Here is a 19899-nt window from a genome sequence, read left to right as displayed (position 1 = left end):
ATTACTTAAAAAAAAGTATGATTTGTTAATGACGATGTGATATACAAGATGGCGATTAATGATTTATAATGTGCACAGGGGCGTTTCCAAAACGTAAAACGGTCAAAATCTGAAATACCTGTTCGAAGTTCTGATGGTAATGAGTTTGGATAGTTAATCCCGCTTTTCTACCCAATTCGATTAATGACAACGGTGAGAATGAAGGTATGAAAATGAGAGGGGCGAAGAGACACGAACTGGTATCTACGAGAAAATATTAAAAATGAAGGTAAACGAGAGGAATAATAACATTTTCGAACTTAAAGCAATTGTAGGATAGGGGCTTAAGGGGTCAGAACTTAATCAAACGAGTTTAGTCTTTTCAAAAACTGATCACTATCAGTTATTTTCTTTATTCCATTGATACATGAAATGCTTCCGATCTGAACGAACTGATTGGGATCATTCTTCCAACTACTTGTATCGCCGGGATATTTTCTTTCCTTTTCTCTCTCTTTCTCTCTCTCTCTCTCTCTCTCTCTCTCTCTCTCTCTTGTGTGTATTGTGTGCATGGATTTCTGCAATACATTAAAAAGTTAATATTGGATATTTTTTCTTCTGTGACTACAGATATTATGCATCTTGGTAGAAATTAATTCTATAAAGACAGCTCACAGACTTTCCTCCTCTGCTTACACTACAAACAATTACTACATAAATGTTACGTATTTAATATACATTGTATGTTTGTATGATTAGTACTACTAAATGCTTAATTTCAATGATAATATTATAATGTTGCAGAGATTTTTAAATTATATTTTGTGTTGCTGTTTTTTTTAAAAAACTAAAACTTAAAGACAAAATTATTCTTAAAAGTTTCGAAGTCCACGAATGTAACATATCTCTGTAACAACGCCGTGCAGTGGAAAAATAGCACCCGGAGCGAGAATATAAGACGGCGTTCCTGCACATATGAGTGAGATGGACAGGCCAGCTGCGAAGCGCCACCATGGTTAGCGCAAGTGTAAGAAAATATTCAAAAAAAAAAATAAAAATAAAAAATAAAATAAACCCTGCTTTTCCTTGATTTTGAGACTTTTTATTACTTTTTTTTTCATTTTATATATAAAGGTAACCAACAAAGTTCTCACTTTTTTGTGGAGGTCTCTGTTCAATTGGCCCTCACACAGTGAGTTGAGTTGATTTTGAGTTTATCGTCCCATTCAGCAGCGAGGCTATATGAGACGTGGACCTACTGATTAACGTGGAATCCGAACCACATGACCCTCACACAGTGAGTTGAATCCGAATGAAGATAAGGCGAAGGTTAGTTGTTGGTATGGGTAGGTCCAACATACTACCTGGTTGTGGCAGTTCAGTTACACCGTGAACTTGCGTAAGGACAGAGTGAACATAACGGCGGAAGAGTGAAGGGGTAAGGACCTCCACCAAAGCGTCATAAGGGCATGCGTGCTGTACGAGTTCAAACTGGGGTCAAACGCCGCTGTAGCTGGGCGGAAGATATGTCACGCCCTTGGTAGCGGTGTCGTGACTACTCGGACGGTGCAGCAGTGGATTAACAAGTTTAAGGACTGTGACGAAATGCTCGAAGACGCATCACGTGCCGGAGGACCAACGCATGTACAAAATGAAGATCTTCAGTCAGCAATTGAGTCTAATAGTTGCCACACATGTGAGGACTGGTACTACAATTCAGTGTGAGTGGAAAAACCATTCGGCAGCACCTCCAAAAACTTGAGAAGTCTACAAGTTTTGTCGATAGGTTCCACATGATTTGACTCTGAGAAAGAAGGCATCGCGAGCAGACACCTGTGTTTCTTTGCTGTCTCGTCTGAGGAAGGAGCCATTTCTGCATAGTGTGGTAAAAAATCACAGTCGAAAAAAAAGTTATATATTTTAAATATTTTTTATACAGGTGTAAAAACCAGGGATTGATTTATTTTTCTATGTTTATTGAGTTAGAAGAGGCCAGAAATTTCCACCTAACAGTAAAATTTTAAATACTGTTTTATGCTACGTGACTTTTGTAGGTGAGTGGGTCACAACAGAAATAGGTTAAAAAGAATTTAACCACAATTACACAATTGATATAAAAGACTGCTGTAAATTTGCTTTGGGGTTTAGTTGGTGCAGTGGAGAGGCAAGGCAATTGTTTTGAAGAAGTTTTTATTATTTAAAACATAGAGATGGATATTTTCTGCCCATTAAAGGTTGGATTTTCTGGTCTCTTCTGCCGAATAGTATTGTAAGTGACTATCCTATTTATCCTATAATATAAATAAATGTTAAATTATAATTTTCAATAAAAAATATTCAAAATTCTTACCATATAATAAAAAATGTCTCCCATCTAATTCTCACTTTCATAAATATTCAATTAACTGGCTTTCACTTTTTAATTAGTTATTAATTTTGTAACTTCATTTAATTTATCATATCATATTTCAATAAATCATTATAAATATACTAGCAACCCTTTTTACATCATTTAAATTTATGTTTCCATAATTTAACTAAAGGTGTATCTTATTTAGCAGTGACAGGCATTTTGATTAGCCAATGCTGTTGTCAAAATAATTCGTTTACATTTGCTAATAACATTATGGCTAACAGAGTTAAATATTACACCCCCAAAAAAAGGTACACCACAATAGGGTGTTGACATGTGATGAGAAGATGGTTCTGAAGATGAAGAAACTCCACGACGCTGTCATCATTGGTTATCACCCCATGAACATGTTCGAAAACAACCGAAACCAGCACTGCACCAGAAGAAGGTCCAGCGTTGCCAACATGTATGATAATTATCGAATCATACGATAATTTTGACCCCTGTACGTTGTACGATAGCTGCTGATGATAATAGGAAAGTATAGGATAATTTAACAACTCTTGGTAAGCAAAGACAGTTCTGCAGGTGTTTGAAATTCGAAAGAAATTGCATGAAAAAAGAATATGTAGTTTGGCAACATACGTGTAGTGTGACAAAATTACTCAAACTGCCTCGAGAAGATAAATAGTCCAGGCAAATTAGATAAATAGTTAATTGGTTAGTAATTTAAATATTTTTGTTACACTGTTTACTATGTTTCACATTTATCGTACTTCAAAAACGTAAAGCCAATCCACCTACTTACATAGTTCATTATTACTAGGTAATTGGTTGATAGAATCATCGCAGTTTGAACACCGATACTGTGTGAGATGGAACATAGCACTATAAAATTGATCCAAACCAGTATTATTATTTGTACTGCAAACACATGATTCCACATGTAATCAAACCGAGTACCACGAACACGCACACAGGCAACCGATCAAAAAGGGGCAATTACTAACTACTTAATGTATTTTAGATAAGTTTTCGCAAGTAAATGCATAAAGTGTTGAAGGAAAATTAGATTTTTTCGATAGATTGGTGAAGAATTACCTTCAAACTTGTCTTTTATCCAGATTGTTAATTATAGTTTTAGCTGCAAACGTTCATGTTAGTTTAATAATAATAATAATAATAATAATAATAATAATAATAATAATAATAATAATAATAATAATAATAAAGCTTGATATTGAGACAAAACAAAAGATACGATAATTTTACGTCAAAAACGATAATTTTAAGTGCTGCGTACAATAATATGTTCTAATCTGGTTGGCAACGCTGAGAAGGTCCTTCTGTGTGTTTGATGGACTGCTCGCGGCATCGTGTATTGGGAACTGCTACCAGCTGATCAGAGCATCAATGCAACTATGTACTGTCAACAGTTCAAGCCGTGTTCAATAAAAACTGAAAGCTCTGGAGCCAGTACTTCTGAATCGCAAAGGGGTCTTCCTGTTACAGGACAACGCTAAGCCCCACGTGGCTAGGATGACCCGGGACAGCACTCTACGACTTGGATGGGAAACACTATTGCATCTCATACTCCAAGAAGATTGAACCGTCCAATTATCACCTTTTCATTCCTTAGCCAATCACCTTAGAGAACGCCAGTTCAAATCCCTAGTAGAGGTGCAAAATGCATTTGATACTATCTTCGCTTCACGCCCCACCAAGTTGTACCGTGATGGAATCCATGGCCTTCCAGAACATTGGCAGAAGGTCGTCGATGCTGAAAAAGACTATTTTTGATCTTCCAGGCACGTCTTAGGTGACAAATCGATGTTCGAAGGTGATGGGTGAAAGAGCGACGAAATTTTCTTGGTGACCTTGTGCGCATGCATTTTCCTAACATGTATAACATTACAGGACCACTTCGTAAAGCAGGACGAGAATTTGAGTACGTACTAGTAATATTATAAGTAATTTTCCTTACTTTTTTCTTTCCTTCTTTTCTTTTTCCTCCCGAATTTTGCGCCCCTTTACTTCGGCGCCACGGGCCGTCGACCCGCTCACCCCTCTCATTTCTAGGTACTGCTTTATGGTTTAGATTATTTATATTAACATAATTACAAACCAATATAATATTAGTTTTATTTAAAATATAATTCATTTAATAATATAACTATCTAGCGCTTTTTTTTATTATTAAATCTAGAAACAGGAGAAGGTGAATCTCGCGTTGTTGGCCGCGATAACACAAAACGTGGGAGCAACAATTAATATTGATAATATTCAAAAATGTTTTTCTGGAGATTAGATAGCTAGAAATACTTTCATACTAAGGCAGGTAGTTTAGAATATTTGTATATTACACATTCTGATAATGAAAGCTGTTCTGGAGTATATTAAGAAAATTTTTAGGAAGGTCGTCGACATAGGTAAAATCTTAATTACAGCATATCATCAGTATACATCCGGAATCCTAACGAAATTAAATGTAGATTATCTAGTTCAGATGTGTAGTTTAGCTATGTAAACAACTCCTAATGGGAAACTTGCACCCTAAGGCTGTTTAAAAATAGCACTATAAAGAACATCCAAACAATGTTTTCAAATATTTTGGTCTTTCTTGTATTGTTGAACTAAGCGCCTACTGGAAAACTGAAGAAATATGAAAGTTGCTTGGTATTGGTTATTTATTGGGATTCCTGTGGTGTTAGCCAATACCGTTACACCAAGTAAGTTTACTACTTAATGAATTAAATCTGTTTGAACATTAAAGAAAATGGTTATAATCTTGAACAAGTAGGTAATTGATCTTTTTATACGTATATATTTTAACGTCCCACTATTTGACACCGAGGTTAAGGGGCATAATATTCATGATGGTGAATGAAATCGTGGAACAAGAATTTTATTAATGATCCCAAAAAATGGATCAAAACATTGTAATCTTGGCCAATAATTAGTTTTTGGATCAGGGACCATAACATTTTTGAACGGCCCCTAAATCGAGTTTTAGTATTTTCTACGGAATAAGCACATCATACTGAGTTAAGTGATGATTTGGGTTTGGCTACACTATATGTAGTTCTCCAGATAAGTATAAGGCCTACAAAAAATTTTTGATTGAAATATATTGGATCTTTTTATGCATTTTTGGATCAGAGTCCACACAATTTTTGAACAGCCCCTAAATCAAATTTTAGTATTTTGTACAGAATAAGCACATCGAGTGGCGTATTTATGGGGGTGGCTTCCGGGCTTAAGCCCCCCCCCCGAAATCTTACTTACTATAGTAAAGTATATGAAATATCTTGCAGGAAGTACACATTTTCAGGCAAAGCCCCCCCCCCCCGAAAGTTAGCAAAGCCCTCCTCGAAACAAAATCGTAAATACGCCACTGAGCACATCATACTGAGTTAAATGACGGTTTGGGTTTGGCTACACTATATGTAGTTCTCCAGATATAAGGCGTACAAGAAAATTTTTTGATTAATAAGTATTAAATATTTTGGTCCAAAAATGAAAAGAAATATTTCGGTTTTACGTCCCACAATTATGCTGGCTAGGCTAAAGTAGACAATGATGATGATAAGAAATGAATGCAATGGTGGAATGAAGAAAGTGGGAGGAAACTGAAGAACATCGAAAAATTCCATGCACACTTTGTTTGTTCACCAAAAAGCCGAACCGAAAATTGATAGACGACATGATGAGTCACTAGTAAATCATTCCTCTTTGATATTAAAGGGTCTCTTATTCGATTCCAGACTACGTGAGTTTGAGATGCACAACATTGCGGGTCTTCTTCCTTTCTACATTTTCTTCCTTCAGTGGCGTCTCTTGAGGGAAATCACACCTGTTAAAAAATGTACTTAAATCGCTATAAGGTACAAGAAGAGAGCTGAGTACAGCTTTAGAATGTTCTATACAAGATTTACTACATAGGTAAAGTTTCTTCCCTTAAGCAATAACGATAAAATTTAAATTTTTACGGATGTGACTTCCCTCAGGAGCCACCACTCATCGCACATTCTCACTTCGCCAATTCTTTAAAAATCCTTAATTTCCATTATTCTTCCGTCTCCCATAGCCTATACTGCAAACCATAAGACGTTAGAATAAGTTATTCACTTCAGTTTTTTTTTTTCTTTCTTCAAAGATTGGGTACAAATTGTGGCGGATCTAGCGCAGGGCCTAGTCCCCCAGTTTTTTGAGAGACAAAAATAATTTAAGCCAGGAGCGGATCCAGAACGGACTTCTGGGGTGGGTTGTAATGCTGCTCCTTAGAGCTACTTTTAAGAGCTCCAAACTCTGGGATGGATTTTATTATGTATATAATGTATATAAAATAAGAAAGTTTTCTCCTCCACTCGCCCCCTGGATCCGCCCCTGATTTAAGCTACTATTTATATACATTTTGGAAGTTTATATTAAATTCATGAGATACCTACCATAGCCTAGATTCTGGCTGGCTAGCCCAGTTATGACCTTCTAGATTCGCCTCTGGGTACAACGTGTCTTTTCAGGTCCCATATACGTAGGCTATTGCTTAAAGTGGAACCAGAAGCAGGACTTTGTATTCAATTCGAAGCAAATATTCATAACAAGAAACAAATCCGGAACCACGCAGACAGAAAGCACATTTTCTTATTGTTTATTGTGGAGTCAAATATTCTTTTCCACCACCAATGTTATATTGATAGTAAATTTTCATATCAATTTCTTTTTGTTCCGAGTATACGGTTAAAAAAAAAAGGTTGAGTCCATTCAACACAATGACTCTTTGTTATACGAATTGTGTTAAATTTTCACAGAAACATAGTGCTACTTGAATCCATCGCACTTTGGAGTAAAGTGTTACAATTGTAGTCGTTAAATCAGCAACTTGACACGATGAAGAGTCATCATAGTAACACATTACTGGTGTTTTATATACAGGTGACAAATACAACTACTTTTTATTAAAAATAAATCTTAATGTATTAAACGGACATGACTCCTATGTGGGATTATAAAATGTAACATAAAACATTCGTAAGTGGTTACGATTAACGATGAAGACCACAGTGAACATAAGAACAACTGATTTCAGCACCTATGTAAATATCTGAAAACTCATATGCTCTCAAAACTTTTTTCGTGAAAGATTCCAGGAAACAATGCATTGTTCATTACGTAATATAAATGTTAAATATATTGTATACAATTTTGCTCATATTCAAAAATATAATACACATGATAAATGTCAGTTACTTTGATATTTATGATATTCTTATAAGGTAACATGTATGTTTAAAATTGCAGTCCAGGTGTATGTTTTTGATGAACAGGATTTTGAGGCGGCTGTAATAATTTTCCCAACTCATTACTGTTAAAGATGAAAGGTTGTTCTGACGTAAAAATACTAGATCTCAAAGTCTGTTTTCACCATTTAGATAAATGAAATGAAATCTTTGAGGTTTACGTCCCTCGGTTATGCCAGTTAGGCTAAAGGAGACGGTGATGATGAGTAATAAATGAAATGGTGGAATGAAGAAAGTGGGAGGAAACGGGAGAACCCCGAGAAAACCCACGCACACGGTGTTTGTCCACCACAAAGTTCACTTGGCGGGGGCTGGGATCGAACCCGAGACCCAAAGCACCAGAGGTGAACGCTCTACCACTAAGCCACCGCGGCCCCTTCACCATTTTGCTGGAGTGTTACTAATAACACATGGTGTATAGACAAAGAACCCTGTAACGTTGTTCGTATTTCCACGTTCTTTCGTTCATTCCCCTTGTTCTGCAACAGTGTCGATAATTTCTAAGTTATAGTCTGTATTAAGCGCAACACCAGACCCTTGGTGTTGAAGAACACGCAAAAGTGGGACCACTGACTTGTGTTAATATCAGGGGCGGATCCAGGGGGGGGGCGATCGGGGCGATCGCCCCCCAGAAAAGGAAACTTTCTTACTTTATATATATAAATAAAATCTATCCCAGAGTTTGGAGCCTTTGAAAGTTGCATTATGACAACCCACCGTCCCCCCCAGAAGTCGGTCCTGGATCCGCCCCTGGTTAATATTAGTAGTTTTTTAACATCCTGTTTTGCTGTGTAGTGTTTCCCACAAGAGGAGACGAGACAAAACTTTTGTCTAGAAACTAATACAGTGGAACCTGGATATTCGAACTTCTGTAATTCAAAAACTTCTTCATTTCGAATTTTTCTGTTGGTCCTCAGAATTTTATATACAAACAATGCTTTAAAAAATCATGGTTAATTCGAATTATAATCTGGATAATTCGAAGTTTTTGCCGTGTAAATCTAAAAGGAGGTCAGGTCATCGGGTCAGATTTTCCAAGAAACGGATGAAGATACGTACTGTAGCAGGCTTTCCGCTCCGCTCCGCCCGCAGACTACTCAGCTTGAAGGTCATCGCACCCACCCCTCCACTCTTCTCCCAGCACGTACACCAATGCGCTGGGGCTGCAATGAGATTGCGCACACTTTTCCAGTTTTATCAGTTTTTTCTGCTAAGTCATTGACAAGCTGTTATTATGTACAGGATTGCGCACAGAAAAATTAAGCAATGTTGTCAGATGGAAAACATTTTCTCTGTTATGTAAATCTGTAAGAAAAGAGCAGCGGAATATCCGAATCAAGGGTCGAATAAAATTACTAGGACTGAGCTAATTTAGAAAATACAGAGGAATTAACACATAAGGATAGAGAAGCTATATACTGTATTCGAAAAAAAAAAAAAAAAAAAAATTCGTCCGAGAAATATTACTAAGGTTGTTCAGTAAATGACTGAAAGAAAAGTTGAGTTCAGTTATGATGGAGAAAAGTTTCTATTTATAAATGAAGGAGTTAAGATTATCGTCCTAACTTGTGCGGGTAACATTAGGTACGAACAATGTTAGCATTTACTGTGCATAGTCGTAGTGTATGTAATAAAACTAGCAGGTAGCTACATCATAGTGTTTCTAATTATATATTCTAACTAGATTTAGGAAGGTTATTTAAAATATATATTGACAGATTCCATATTATTAATAAGTAAATCGTGTAATTTTGCAAGGATTATATTGGAATGCAGTGTAATTAGTATGAGGAAGTAGTTTACTCACATTGTTGTATTATACTAATAATATTGTAATTTAAGTTCATTGTATCGCACATATTATTGTAACAATTATCCTATCATATGACCAGACGTTAACGACAGACCTCAATAAATTTACCAAAGCAAAACTTTACGACAATGGAGAAAATTATTCACTTCTTCAATTTTCAATTTTTCCATAAAACTTGGCTAGTAGTGGAAAGTATGTATACTATATTACATTATTATTATTATTATTATTATTATTATTATTATTATTATTATTATTATTATTATTATTAACATTAAGAATGTCATCATAAATGTTTGCTTTGTTTTATTTAGGTTCCCACCTAGAATATGGGCTTCAGAACCCTCAGTAGCTCCTCGAACGAAAATAGAGCGGAAACATTTCACAAACATTACAATTAATAATTCTATTCACTTGGTCCAGATATTTATCAGGTGATCTCTTCTCTGTTGGAGATACAATCAGAAACAAAATTTCCACCTACAATTTAAAGAAACATAACATTATATTGAAGCAGTATGAAATGCTTAACCCGGCTTTTTAAGGTAAATTAGAAACTTTCAGTCAAGCGACTACAACATCATCCCTATTTATCATAGGATCATGGTTCATACCTCGTTTTCTTTTTACAATAGAGCAACCTTTTAAATGGTACCATTCACATCTCCTTATCATGTCCCTGAGGCGGGAAATTTTGATTGAAATCGGGATTTTTCTTTGAAAATATTTTTTTAAAAATTGAGAACCTCTGGACCTTCACTGTGTTAATGCAGAGACCTGAAACTCAAGTGGAAAACACTAAGGGTTGTACTAAATGCCTGTACAAAATTTCAAGCTTGAAATTTATCTTGAACAGTCAGGGCGGAAAAATATCAATAATTCGCACAATGCCCCAGATTACTGTAAAATACCTTGATCTCAGGGAGAACATTTCCTGAGACATCCCTATTTATCCTAGAATCATAGTTCGCCCTTTATTGTCTTCAGAATAAAGCTGCCTTTCAAACGGACCCTTCACATGTCTCCATCATGTATCTCAGGCGGGAAAATAGCGAAAGAAAAAAAAAGGATTTTTTTAAACCACAAAATCCCATTTATTTACCTTTTTAGCCCCTCTGGATCCACCTTGTGCTAACTCAGAGATCCGAAAAAATCTAGTACTCGGTGGACTGAATGTTTGTACAAAATTTCAATCTTCTAGGTGCGAAAGTAAGCCCGCCAAAAATAATGAAAATAGGCCTAACAAAAATATCTTTTTTAAAAAAAAGTTATGATGTCATCACCTCCTATGTCTTGACGCAGGATAGGCGTGAAACCATACGTAACGTTTTCTCCAGTGCCTCTAGACTTGAAAAAAAGTAAAAAGGTTTATCGGTTCTTTTTAAATCGAATAATAAAGACGCTACTTTAGTACCTAAAAATAGGTACTAGAACTCCAAAGGGTTTCAGATTATGAGACAAGAAAATTTTAACATTTGGATTGTAAATTTGGAGGTATCATGACTTCTTGTACCTACTGACCAAATTATATTTAGTTAATCCACAATATAATATGAATTTTATTTCTAATTTCTGTTTCTATCCTAGTCTGAAGGAAAACCTTCATTGCGCACAGATTTTAAATATACCATTGTGGCAACGTTAGGCAAAAATCTATGTTCAGAAAGACCAACAGAGATTTGTGCGCAATTCGGGATCTAGACCTATAGTGTGCGCAATCCTGTTGCTCCCTGCGCTGGCCGGCCGCCTGTTTTATTTTGCACACGTCTCTACTTCTCATAAATCACAATAGTGGCGCTTCCCGACACAGTTCAGCAGTCGCATTTTTTGAAGAAAGGTTATTTTTTGAGTCTCATGACAGTTATTTGTCTATTAATACAGTAATTTTCTTTTCTCTTTTTATGATTTTTTTCAATATTCATGCATAATACAGTGCTAGTGTATGTACGTACGTATTACAATACAGTATTTTACTTCATATTGTATTAACCTATGTTTTTTTCTAGTTTTACAATGAGTATATGGTACTTAAAACACTTATTATTAGCTCCAATAATGGTCTTTATGTTAAAACCTGAATCTTGATTGTTTATTTCAACCATTCACAAAAACTTTTCTAATTCGAATTTTTGGATAATTCGAATTTTTCTACTGGCCCCTTGAAGTTCGAATTATCCAGGTTCCACTGTACAATTTTCGAGAAACGGTCTCACTACATCATTTCGGTACGAGGCAGCTCCAAATGTAGTCTTTTGTGCAACATTATCTACAAGAAGAAGTTCAAGGTTTATTTTAATATCTCTATTGAAACCAGAAACAGAAGAAAACTAGTTGAGTTGAGTTGATTTTGAGTTTAACGTCCCGTTCAGCAGCGATTCTATATGAGACGTGGACTTACTGATTCATGTCGAATCCGAACCACATGAGCTCCCGCCGGGAATCGAACCCGGGTCTCCCAAGAAGAAAACTAGCACCAATTCTGGTTTTTAATATTGAGATCTTAATAAATCTTTCAATTTAACATCCCACGAATATTCCCTTCAGGCTAAGTGAGATAGATGATTAAGGCAAGTGAGTGATGGTGGGGCAGATGATGAAATGAGAATGTAGGAGGAAACAGGAGTACAACGGACACGATGTTGTCCACCACAAGCTTGGTTGGCTGAGGAACAAACCAGGGAGTCCATACTGAGAAAAAAATTGTAGGCGGCGTACTTAAAAAGATAGGTTCCATGCGTAATTCCTGTAGTTTTTGGACTTAACGTACAGCAGACGTATAACTGAAAACGCATGTTTTATAATACTTTCTGTATAAGTGTTCCTTCTATACGCACTTTCCGTATGAAACAATATAGGCGGTCAGGATCTCACATACAAATGGACGTATATAACATATAGCTGACGAAGGTAACATAAGTATATGCATGTGATATGCGGGAAACTGTTAGATGTCAGTCATCCTGCAACGGCATGATGTATTATCTAAGGGCCCTGCCTATGTAGCGTACGGATAATGTATGATCCGTACTGATTTCTATAGTAAGCAAGAGAAAATCGTATATTTGTAGAATATACCGCTGTCCGGAGAACGGATTTTTCTCTGTGCACGCACCAGAAGTACGCGCTCTGTCACTGAGCCACATTGCTCCCCCCCCCCCCCCCCCGTGCGGTTTTAATATTGATCCCAGTTAAGTTTAAGTAGTCTGTAGGTTTGCAGATTAACACGGAATCTGAGCCACGTGCGTTCCCGCCGGCCATTTGCTTTTGAAGGGATGCAAAGAAGAAAATCTAGGGCAAAAGTTATTTTCTTTAAATTAGCAGTAAAACAGACACCGCTGGTTTAGAATACTATAGAAAAGAAAAAAAAGGAATTTATGTGGTATTTATCAAGAATTTTATAAAATAGAGGATGTGCCCTTACAACAAAATCTTGAAGCCATACGTCACAGTTTTACCACCCCTACTCTGCCCACTCTGCCCAATATGATCGCAATGATTTGAGCCAACAATCATGGCGGAAACGAAAGTAGCCAATTAGATGATGGTAGAAACGAGAGTAGCCAATCAGACGTGCCGATGCTCGGTTGCTTTTTGGCTTCACCGATTTAATAGGATGAAGATACATATGGGCAGATCCTCTATTTATAACGACCTTGGTATTTATTGATATACCAGTGTTACCGCAAAAATCATGGATTCTTTTTTCTTCTTTCTTTATGAAGATAGGAACAAAGCAAGAAATTCTGAATATTCAAGTGGAAGGTTAGTACATACGTAAACGTTACATGTAGGCAGTAGATGAACAAACATATTTCTATCAGGATACAGCACGAAAAGAAAAGATAAGCAGTACGAATCCTTCGTTTGATACAGTGGCGTATTTAAGATTTTGTTTCAGGAGGAACTTTGCTAACTTTCGGGGGGGGGTTGCCTGGAAATGTGAAAATTCTACAAGATACTTCATTTATTTTCCTATAGTAAGTAAGATTTCGCGGGGGGGGAGTTAAGCCCGGAAGCCCCCCTTTTAAATACGTCACTGGTTTGATACATGGAAATGAAATGAAATGAAATCTTTCAGTTTTACGTCCCACGGTTATGCCGGTCATGCTAAAGGAGACGGTGATGTTGAGTAATGAATGAAATGGTGGAATGAAGAAAGTGGGAGGAAACGGGAGTACCCCGAGAAAATCCACGAGCACGGTGTTTGTCCACCACAAAGTTCACTTGGCGGGGGCTGGGATCGAACCCGGGACCCCAAGCACCAGAGGTGAACGCTCTACCACTGAGCCACCGCGCCCCCGGATTGATACATGGTTTAACACGAATTGTAACATTACAAACCATTAGAAGTAGGTTACAGGCGCCCAGAAAGTTACCATGACGAACTGGACTTCATGTGTAATTTTGAGAGCACAGAAATATTTCAAGTAGTATATGATTTTCTGTTTATAATTCTTTTACAGTTTCATCTGAAACTAAGAATAATGTATTTGGACTACCTCGTTCCTTATGCAATGGGCATGATTATAACAATTCACGGGAAAAGTGTATAATTTGGAGAGGGGAAAATGTTATTTATTACTTCCAACATTTCCTCTAATTCTGGGTTCCAAAGCACAGTCAAGTTCTTGTAAAATTTACTTAAAATAATAAACTAATCTCTGTGAGTCATTTACTGTGAAACTTTCACAAATCAGTGGGAGAGCAGTCTGCATAGAGAGACTGAAATAATATTCACTGAAAATTTAGTATGTTTATTCGATTAAGCAATATCGTAGAGTATTTCATATCTGCTCTCTAAATGATGCAAATTATCCATAGATGATAGTATGCTACTTACCGAGGGTGTTAAGGGGACAGACTCCTAAATATTTTTCAAAAGCTAACAATTTAATATTTTGCCAGTTTTTCGTAATTGGAAAAAGATAATGAAATATAACTTACCTCAGTAATAGATAATGTTATTCTGCACCCGAAAATACGAATCGAAAGAATTTTCAGTGTTGCCATCCGTAGACACTACAGTGTGACCAGAATTTGAATTACCCAAAAATCTAGGTTATGGCAGCGACTAGAAAAAATAACTCAACGGCAATTGATCACTTATCATACTGTCTATGTTCCGTGTTAACTACTTTTTAAATAATATTTTTGTATTTATTTTGTAATAAAGAGTACAAAATAAATAATTTTTAATTATCAGTAGAATTTAAAATACAAATATTATTTAAAAAGTAATTAACAAGGAACACAGAGAGCATGATAAGTCATCAATTGCCGTTGAGTTAATTTTTCTAGTCGCTGCCATAACCTAGATTTTTGGATAATTCAAATTCTGGTCACATTGTAATTTCTATGTGCATGTGCTCCTCAACACCTTGTCACAATATAAGTTTAGATACATTCAACAATCCGATTATTTTATTCCTTTTAATGAAATTCTTAGTGTTGGAATATTCATACTATTACGGGCGAAAATTCAAAACGAATTTATTTCATTATTGCGCCAACGCATATTGTAAAACTCATCATTTTCTGTAACTATTTCAAACAAAAAAAGATCGTGAATTTATAGTAATTAAAGTCTTTCTTCACAACATATGTAAAATGAAAATTCATTAAAATTTATTAAAATAAAGGTATGCATAAAATAAGCTTTTCATTATTATTTTCTATTGTGTTAAAAATTTTCCCCATCGGGGAGGGGTAGTAAACCCGCGACTAGGGCAGGCACGGAAAGATCAAGTGTGCATGTTTCGTCTGATCAGCACCTTTTCTTCTTTTCTTTCTTTCTTTCTTCTTCTTCTTCTTCTTCTTTTTTTTTACAACATATACATACATTGGCATGATATACACTGGCAACCTTGTGCGGTGACCGTCACTGCAGTGTCCCCGTGCGAAGGCTACAATTTAAAGCAAGAGCGGTCGGTGGTGGCAACCGTTTTAGTGGAAGCAACTGCAGTTACCTCGTACGAACGCAGCAATTTAAAGCAATGCTTCACAAGCAGTTGCGCCACTGAGTTGCGCCACTGCAGTGGCTGAATATGAAGGCTCGGTAAGTAGCAGTATTCCAATCCACCACCCCCAGAAGTCCCCCCTGGATCCGCTCCTGCAATCTTCTTCGACGAATGACAACCAACGTTGTTTCTGTGGCCTTCCAAGTCGCCTGACATATCGCTCATTGCATGCTGTAAAGAGTACTATTGTCCACGATATAAGGTTATCTATTCTCGTCTCGATTTACATACAATTCTCTGTCGAATTTAATTTATTTCGTTTTGTAAATTTGTGTAGAAAATGTATGCCCTTGTTTTTAATTTCATTTAGCAGTTATCATAATTTTTCCGCATCACGAAAGGTCCACGAAGGATGTGATATTTGATTTTCAGTTTAGCATCCCTTTCAGCAGCGAGGCTACATGAGATGAGGCCTAGAGATTAACGTGGGATCCGAACCACATCAGCTCCCACCACGAATCGAACTCGGGTCTCCCACACCAAAGGTACGTACGCTAACCACTTAGCCGCGAATGAGCTCAGGGTGTGATATAACAACATTTAAATCATATTTACTGTATTACTAAAATATATTGTGGAACGACTTGCACACGTTTAATCGTTGATAAATTGTATTTATACAATAACTTTATCAACTTATAGTTTTCTGATAAAGTAACGCTAAAACCTTTGAGACCTAACCTGTAAGACTTGGGTGAACTAGTGTTATCCACCATTCTCGTGAAATTTCTCTTCTTGTCTCGTCTTGTCTCGAATTTCAAAATGTACCTCTCGTGTTTTCCGAGACAATACATTTCTCGTCTCCCGGGCAACGCAAGTAAAGATTCCTCTGCATGCAGCACGTAGAGCAGCGTTTCCCAACCGGTGTGCCGTGAATGGGCCGCTGGTGTGCAGCGAGGAAATTAGGGATGCGCACGAGTCGAGTCGAGACAGAATTTTCCTGAGAAAATTCGAGTCCAGACACAGCTCTTCCAATAGAAAAATATACGTTTTTTCGAGTCGAGACATCATTTTTACAGCACATTTTCGAGACGAGACAGCCTCAAATCTTGTCTCGTGCGCATCCCTAGAGAAAATCGAAACAAAATTATTAATTCTATAGCAATCAAATTGCAAAACGCAAGGGAAAGTGTATATTTGTATTGCACATTACTATGAACGTCTACTACGAATCTACAATTTTAAGTTTCATGCCGTGTTACTTTTCTGTACATTTCTAATGTTGAAAAAAGTATTTGTTATCATTGTTATGACCATTATTGCTTCTTTATTGTTGCAGACTATTTACTAAATTTAATTCAAAATATCATTGAATCCTTTTGACAAATTCACTATATTTGTGTTTTAAAAGTAAAAGAGATTTGTTCGTTCGTTATTTAGTGATCTTCCTTCTTAGTAAAAGGTTGGATACAGTTTTTTAAAACGAAAGCGTAATTTTAAAAACCTGAGTCCAATATTTCATTGCAATTGTTTTCTGTTTTTAAATTAGAATGAAAAATAAGCATAGTGATGTAACACGGGGAAAAAACAGTGATCGAGCTTTCTTCTCTGTGCGAAGATCGGTAATCACACAAAATATAACACTGTGTTTTATATTTACAAATAATTATATCTAATAAGTGTGCCGCGAGAATCCATGTTACACCCGTAGTGTGCCGCAAGTTGAAAAAGGTTGGGAAACGCTGACGTAGAGGCAGCACACTAATGTCACCAATTATTTTTGTAATTCATACAACCGTGTAATTGTGATTTCACTCACACTCTTCGTGACACAATTTTTATATAAAGCAGAGTATGTGACAACATGTAACTTTTAGTAATGTTTCTCCGTTTTTGGCTCTGCGGAAAAGTTCGAAGTGTTGTTGTAACTCAAATTCTCGTCTCAGAAAATTAAGTTTAGTGTGTATTATTAAGGTGTTTGTATTGTGTTTAGTGAAGAAAAGTTACTAAAACTTTGTTTTGGTGATCTGTTTCTTTCAGGTGACGATAATGTTGCACCTGCAGGACTAAATTTGGAATCTGGAATGAATGCTCGCCATCCTAAATTCATCGGACTGTTGAAAGATATATTCAGCACTATTGAACAGGGCGCCCAAGATGTTGATAAATTCTTGAAAGATATTTTTCTTGGAACTGAACCCCCACCACCCGTACCGGGCACGAATAAATTAATCAAAGGACCGTTACTTACGTTTCTTGCAGTGAAAGACGATAGAGTATTTGATGTCTACTATTGTGCCAAAGGGGATTCTTGTTTTAGCGACCCAAATTTCAAAGCCGTAGCAGATGCTAGGAATGCTAACGGTACCCATATATATTATGCGGGACCTGATAATTCATTAACGGATGTACTGCCTTCTGATTACAAAATTGGAAATCTGAATAATTTTCCCGACAATACTAACCTTGACCTTCTTCTGTTATCTCCGATCAGTAAGTTATCCATAAGAAATGTTTAATTTTACCTATTATGTACATTTGACATTTTAAACTTGTATTTGTTCATTATAGATTTGAAAATATTCAACATATATTAATAAAAGTAAAAATGACCGAAGCACTGAATATGTTAAAAACAATTGTGTTAATGTTTCGGCTTTCTAACCATTGCTTTCGTCAGACACATTATGGAAGATCAATCAAAGCATAAAAACTTAAATATTGTTGAGATATGAAATTTACACCAATTTTAGGTTTTAGAATGGGCTGTTTTGTGAGAGGTACAATAATAATAATAATAATAATAATAATAATAATAATAATAATAATAATAATAATAATAATAATAATAATAATAATAATAATAATAATAATAATAATAAAACAGGTTTTAATAGGGTTTAATTTGGAGTGTAAGTTTAAGTGTTTACTAGTGAATTGTCTTATGGAATGGGAAAAGCTTACTTCAAACAGATTTTTTGACAGAACTTGGTACAGTCTGATGGTGATGACTTTTGATTGTTCATTAGTAATGATTTTCATGCAGCTTTCACAGGCGTTGGATTATTATTTTAGAGATGAAGTAATGATGGTTAGTAATTTTTTACTAGTCCTGTAATAATTACACCGAAGATGCTTTGTTTCGGCGGTGTTATATTTGAAATGAATACTGTTTAAAATATAGTTTGGTAAACGAAGAGTGTAGAACTTCAGTTATGTTTATGATGACAATAGACATAGATTTTGCATTGGTTATTTTTTGAGTACCACTGGACTTTTATTTTTAAAATTATTTAAAATTTTACATTAGGATTTTTTGTTGAGGTTGATAATTTAAAAAAAGCCACGTGCAGTAGTAAAAGTTTTTGAAGTTTAGGTTTTTAGAAGTTTTAGAACAAATTTTGGAAGCTGAGAAGAAAGAAATGTGTTTGCGGCATTTTTATGTAAAGAATTTTAATTATGTAAGTAAAACTGTTATTAGCACATGAGACGAATTTACAGACATGATTGTATAACAGTGTGTTTACATCATAATCTACTTTTTTTTACATATAATAATTTGCAAGTAAACTTAGTTTTTGTATTTTCTGATATTTTGTAAACTTATACCACTAAAATGAAAATCAGATTTGACTTGAAATAAAATTTAAGATTCGGATTGCTACAATGTAAACAGAAAGTTAAAGGATATCACACTCACCTAACACAGTTTTTTCTTTCACATTTTTGCACTCACCTGTAACTACCCCTAACCTAATTAAAATTAATTAAATTTACGTAATTAAAAAATAACGTTTTTGTATAGGCTTATACAAAAAGTGAAAGGAAAAACTTAATTGGCTCTAGAAAGGGTGAGTGAGATCTCATTTCACTTTCTGTTTGCACGTAAGTTGTTATTCTTTGATTGATCTTCCATAATTTGTCTGACAAAGGCAATGTTCCATTCCCGAAACGGTTACATATATATTACTAATATATTTTGTGGGATTTGGTCATTTTTGTTTTGTTAAATACATGTTAACATTTTAGTAATTGTATATTATAATATGAATTGTATTTTGAGAGCCAATGTGTAATAAAAATAAATTAAGACTTTTTGTTGTTGTTGTTTTAGTTGTAGCATGCAATCCAACACTTTTCTATGGCATATTTTGAGAATTATAATAATGCAATGCGTGAGACCCTCTACTAGGGTGAACAAATCGTCAGCTAAAAAAAGCGGCACATTTTTTATTTCTGGATAGGTTGCTCCCCTAAATATATATATTTTTAGGCTCTCCGTTCTCTTTCTTTCTCTTTTTGTATCTCTCACAAAAAAGGGCAAATTTACACTTTTTTGTTTTAAAACCTATTGAAAAGGTTGTGAAATTAATTAGATAACAAGTAACTATCAGCAACTAACAAAAAACGAAATATTTGAAAACATTACTAAAAATATATGAAGGCTCAAATCTATTCCCGACAGGATTTATAATTACTCTCAGCATCGGATTCCAA

General features: G+C 35.5%; 1 protein-coding gene across 1 annotated transcript; it reads left to right on the top strand.

Moving 5' to 3' along the window:
• Positions 1–4904: 4904 nt before the first annotated feature.
• On the top strand, positions 4905–19497 carry LOC145683673 (uncharacterized). Its single transcript, XM_081755020.1, has 2 exons — positions 4905–5061; positions 17443–19497. Exons 1-2 carry the CDS (start codon positions 4995–4997, stop codon positions 17919–17921), a joined length of 546 nt encoding a protein of 181 aa, XP_081611146.1. The 5' UTR covers positions 4905–4994; the 3' UTR covers positions 17922–19497.
• The last annotated feature ends 402 nt before the right edge of the window (positions 19498–19899 follow it).

This window comes from Thermobia domestica, chromosome 4 (genome assembly GCF_964235325.1).
Source record: "Thermobia domestica chromosome 4, izTheDome1.hap1.1, whole genome shotgun sequence".
Lineage (NCBI taxonomy): Eukaryota > Metazoa > Arthropoda > Insecta > Zygentoma > Lepismatidae > Thermobia > Thermobia domestica.
The sequence above is the reverse complement of the archived record's forward strand: the minus strand, read 5'-3'. Positions and strand labels throughout refer to the sequence as shown.

Coding starts and splice junctions, on each gene's coding strand:
- LOC145683673 (XM_081755020.1), top strand. CDS start 4,995: ATGAAAGTTGCTTGGTATTGGTTATTTATTGGGATTCCTGTGGTGTTA. Junction 5,062..17,442: donor AGCCAATACCGTTACACCAA/GTAAGTTTACTA, acceptor TGTTTCTTTCAG/GTGACGATAATGTTGCACCT.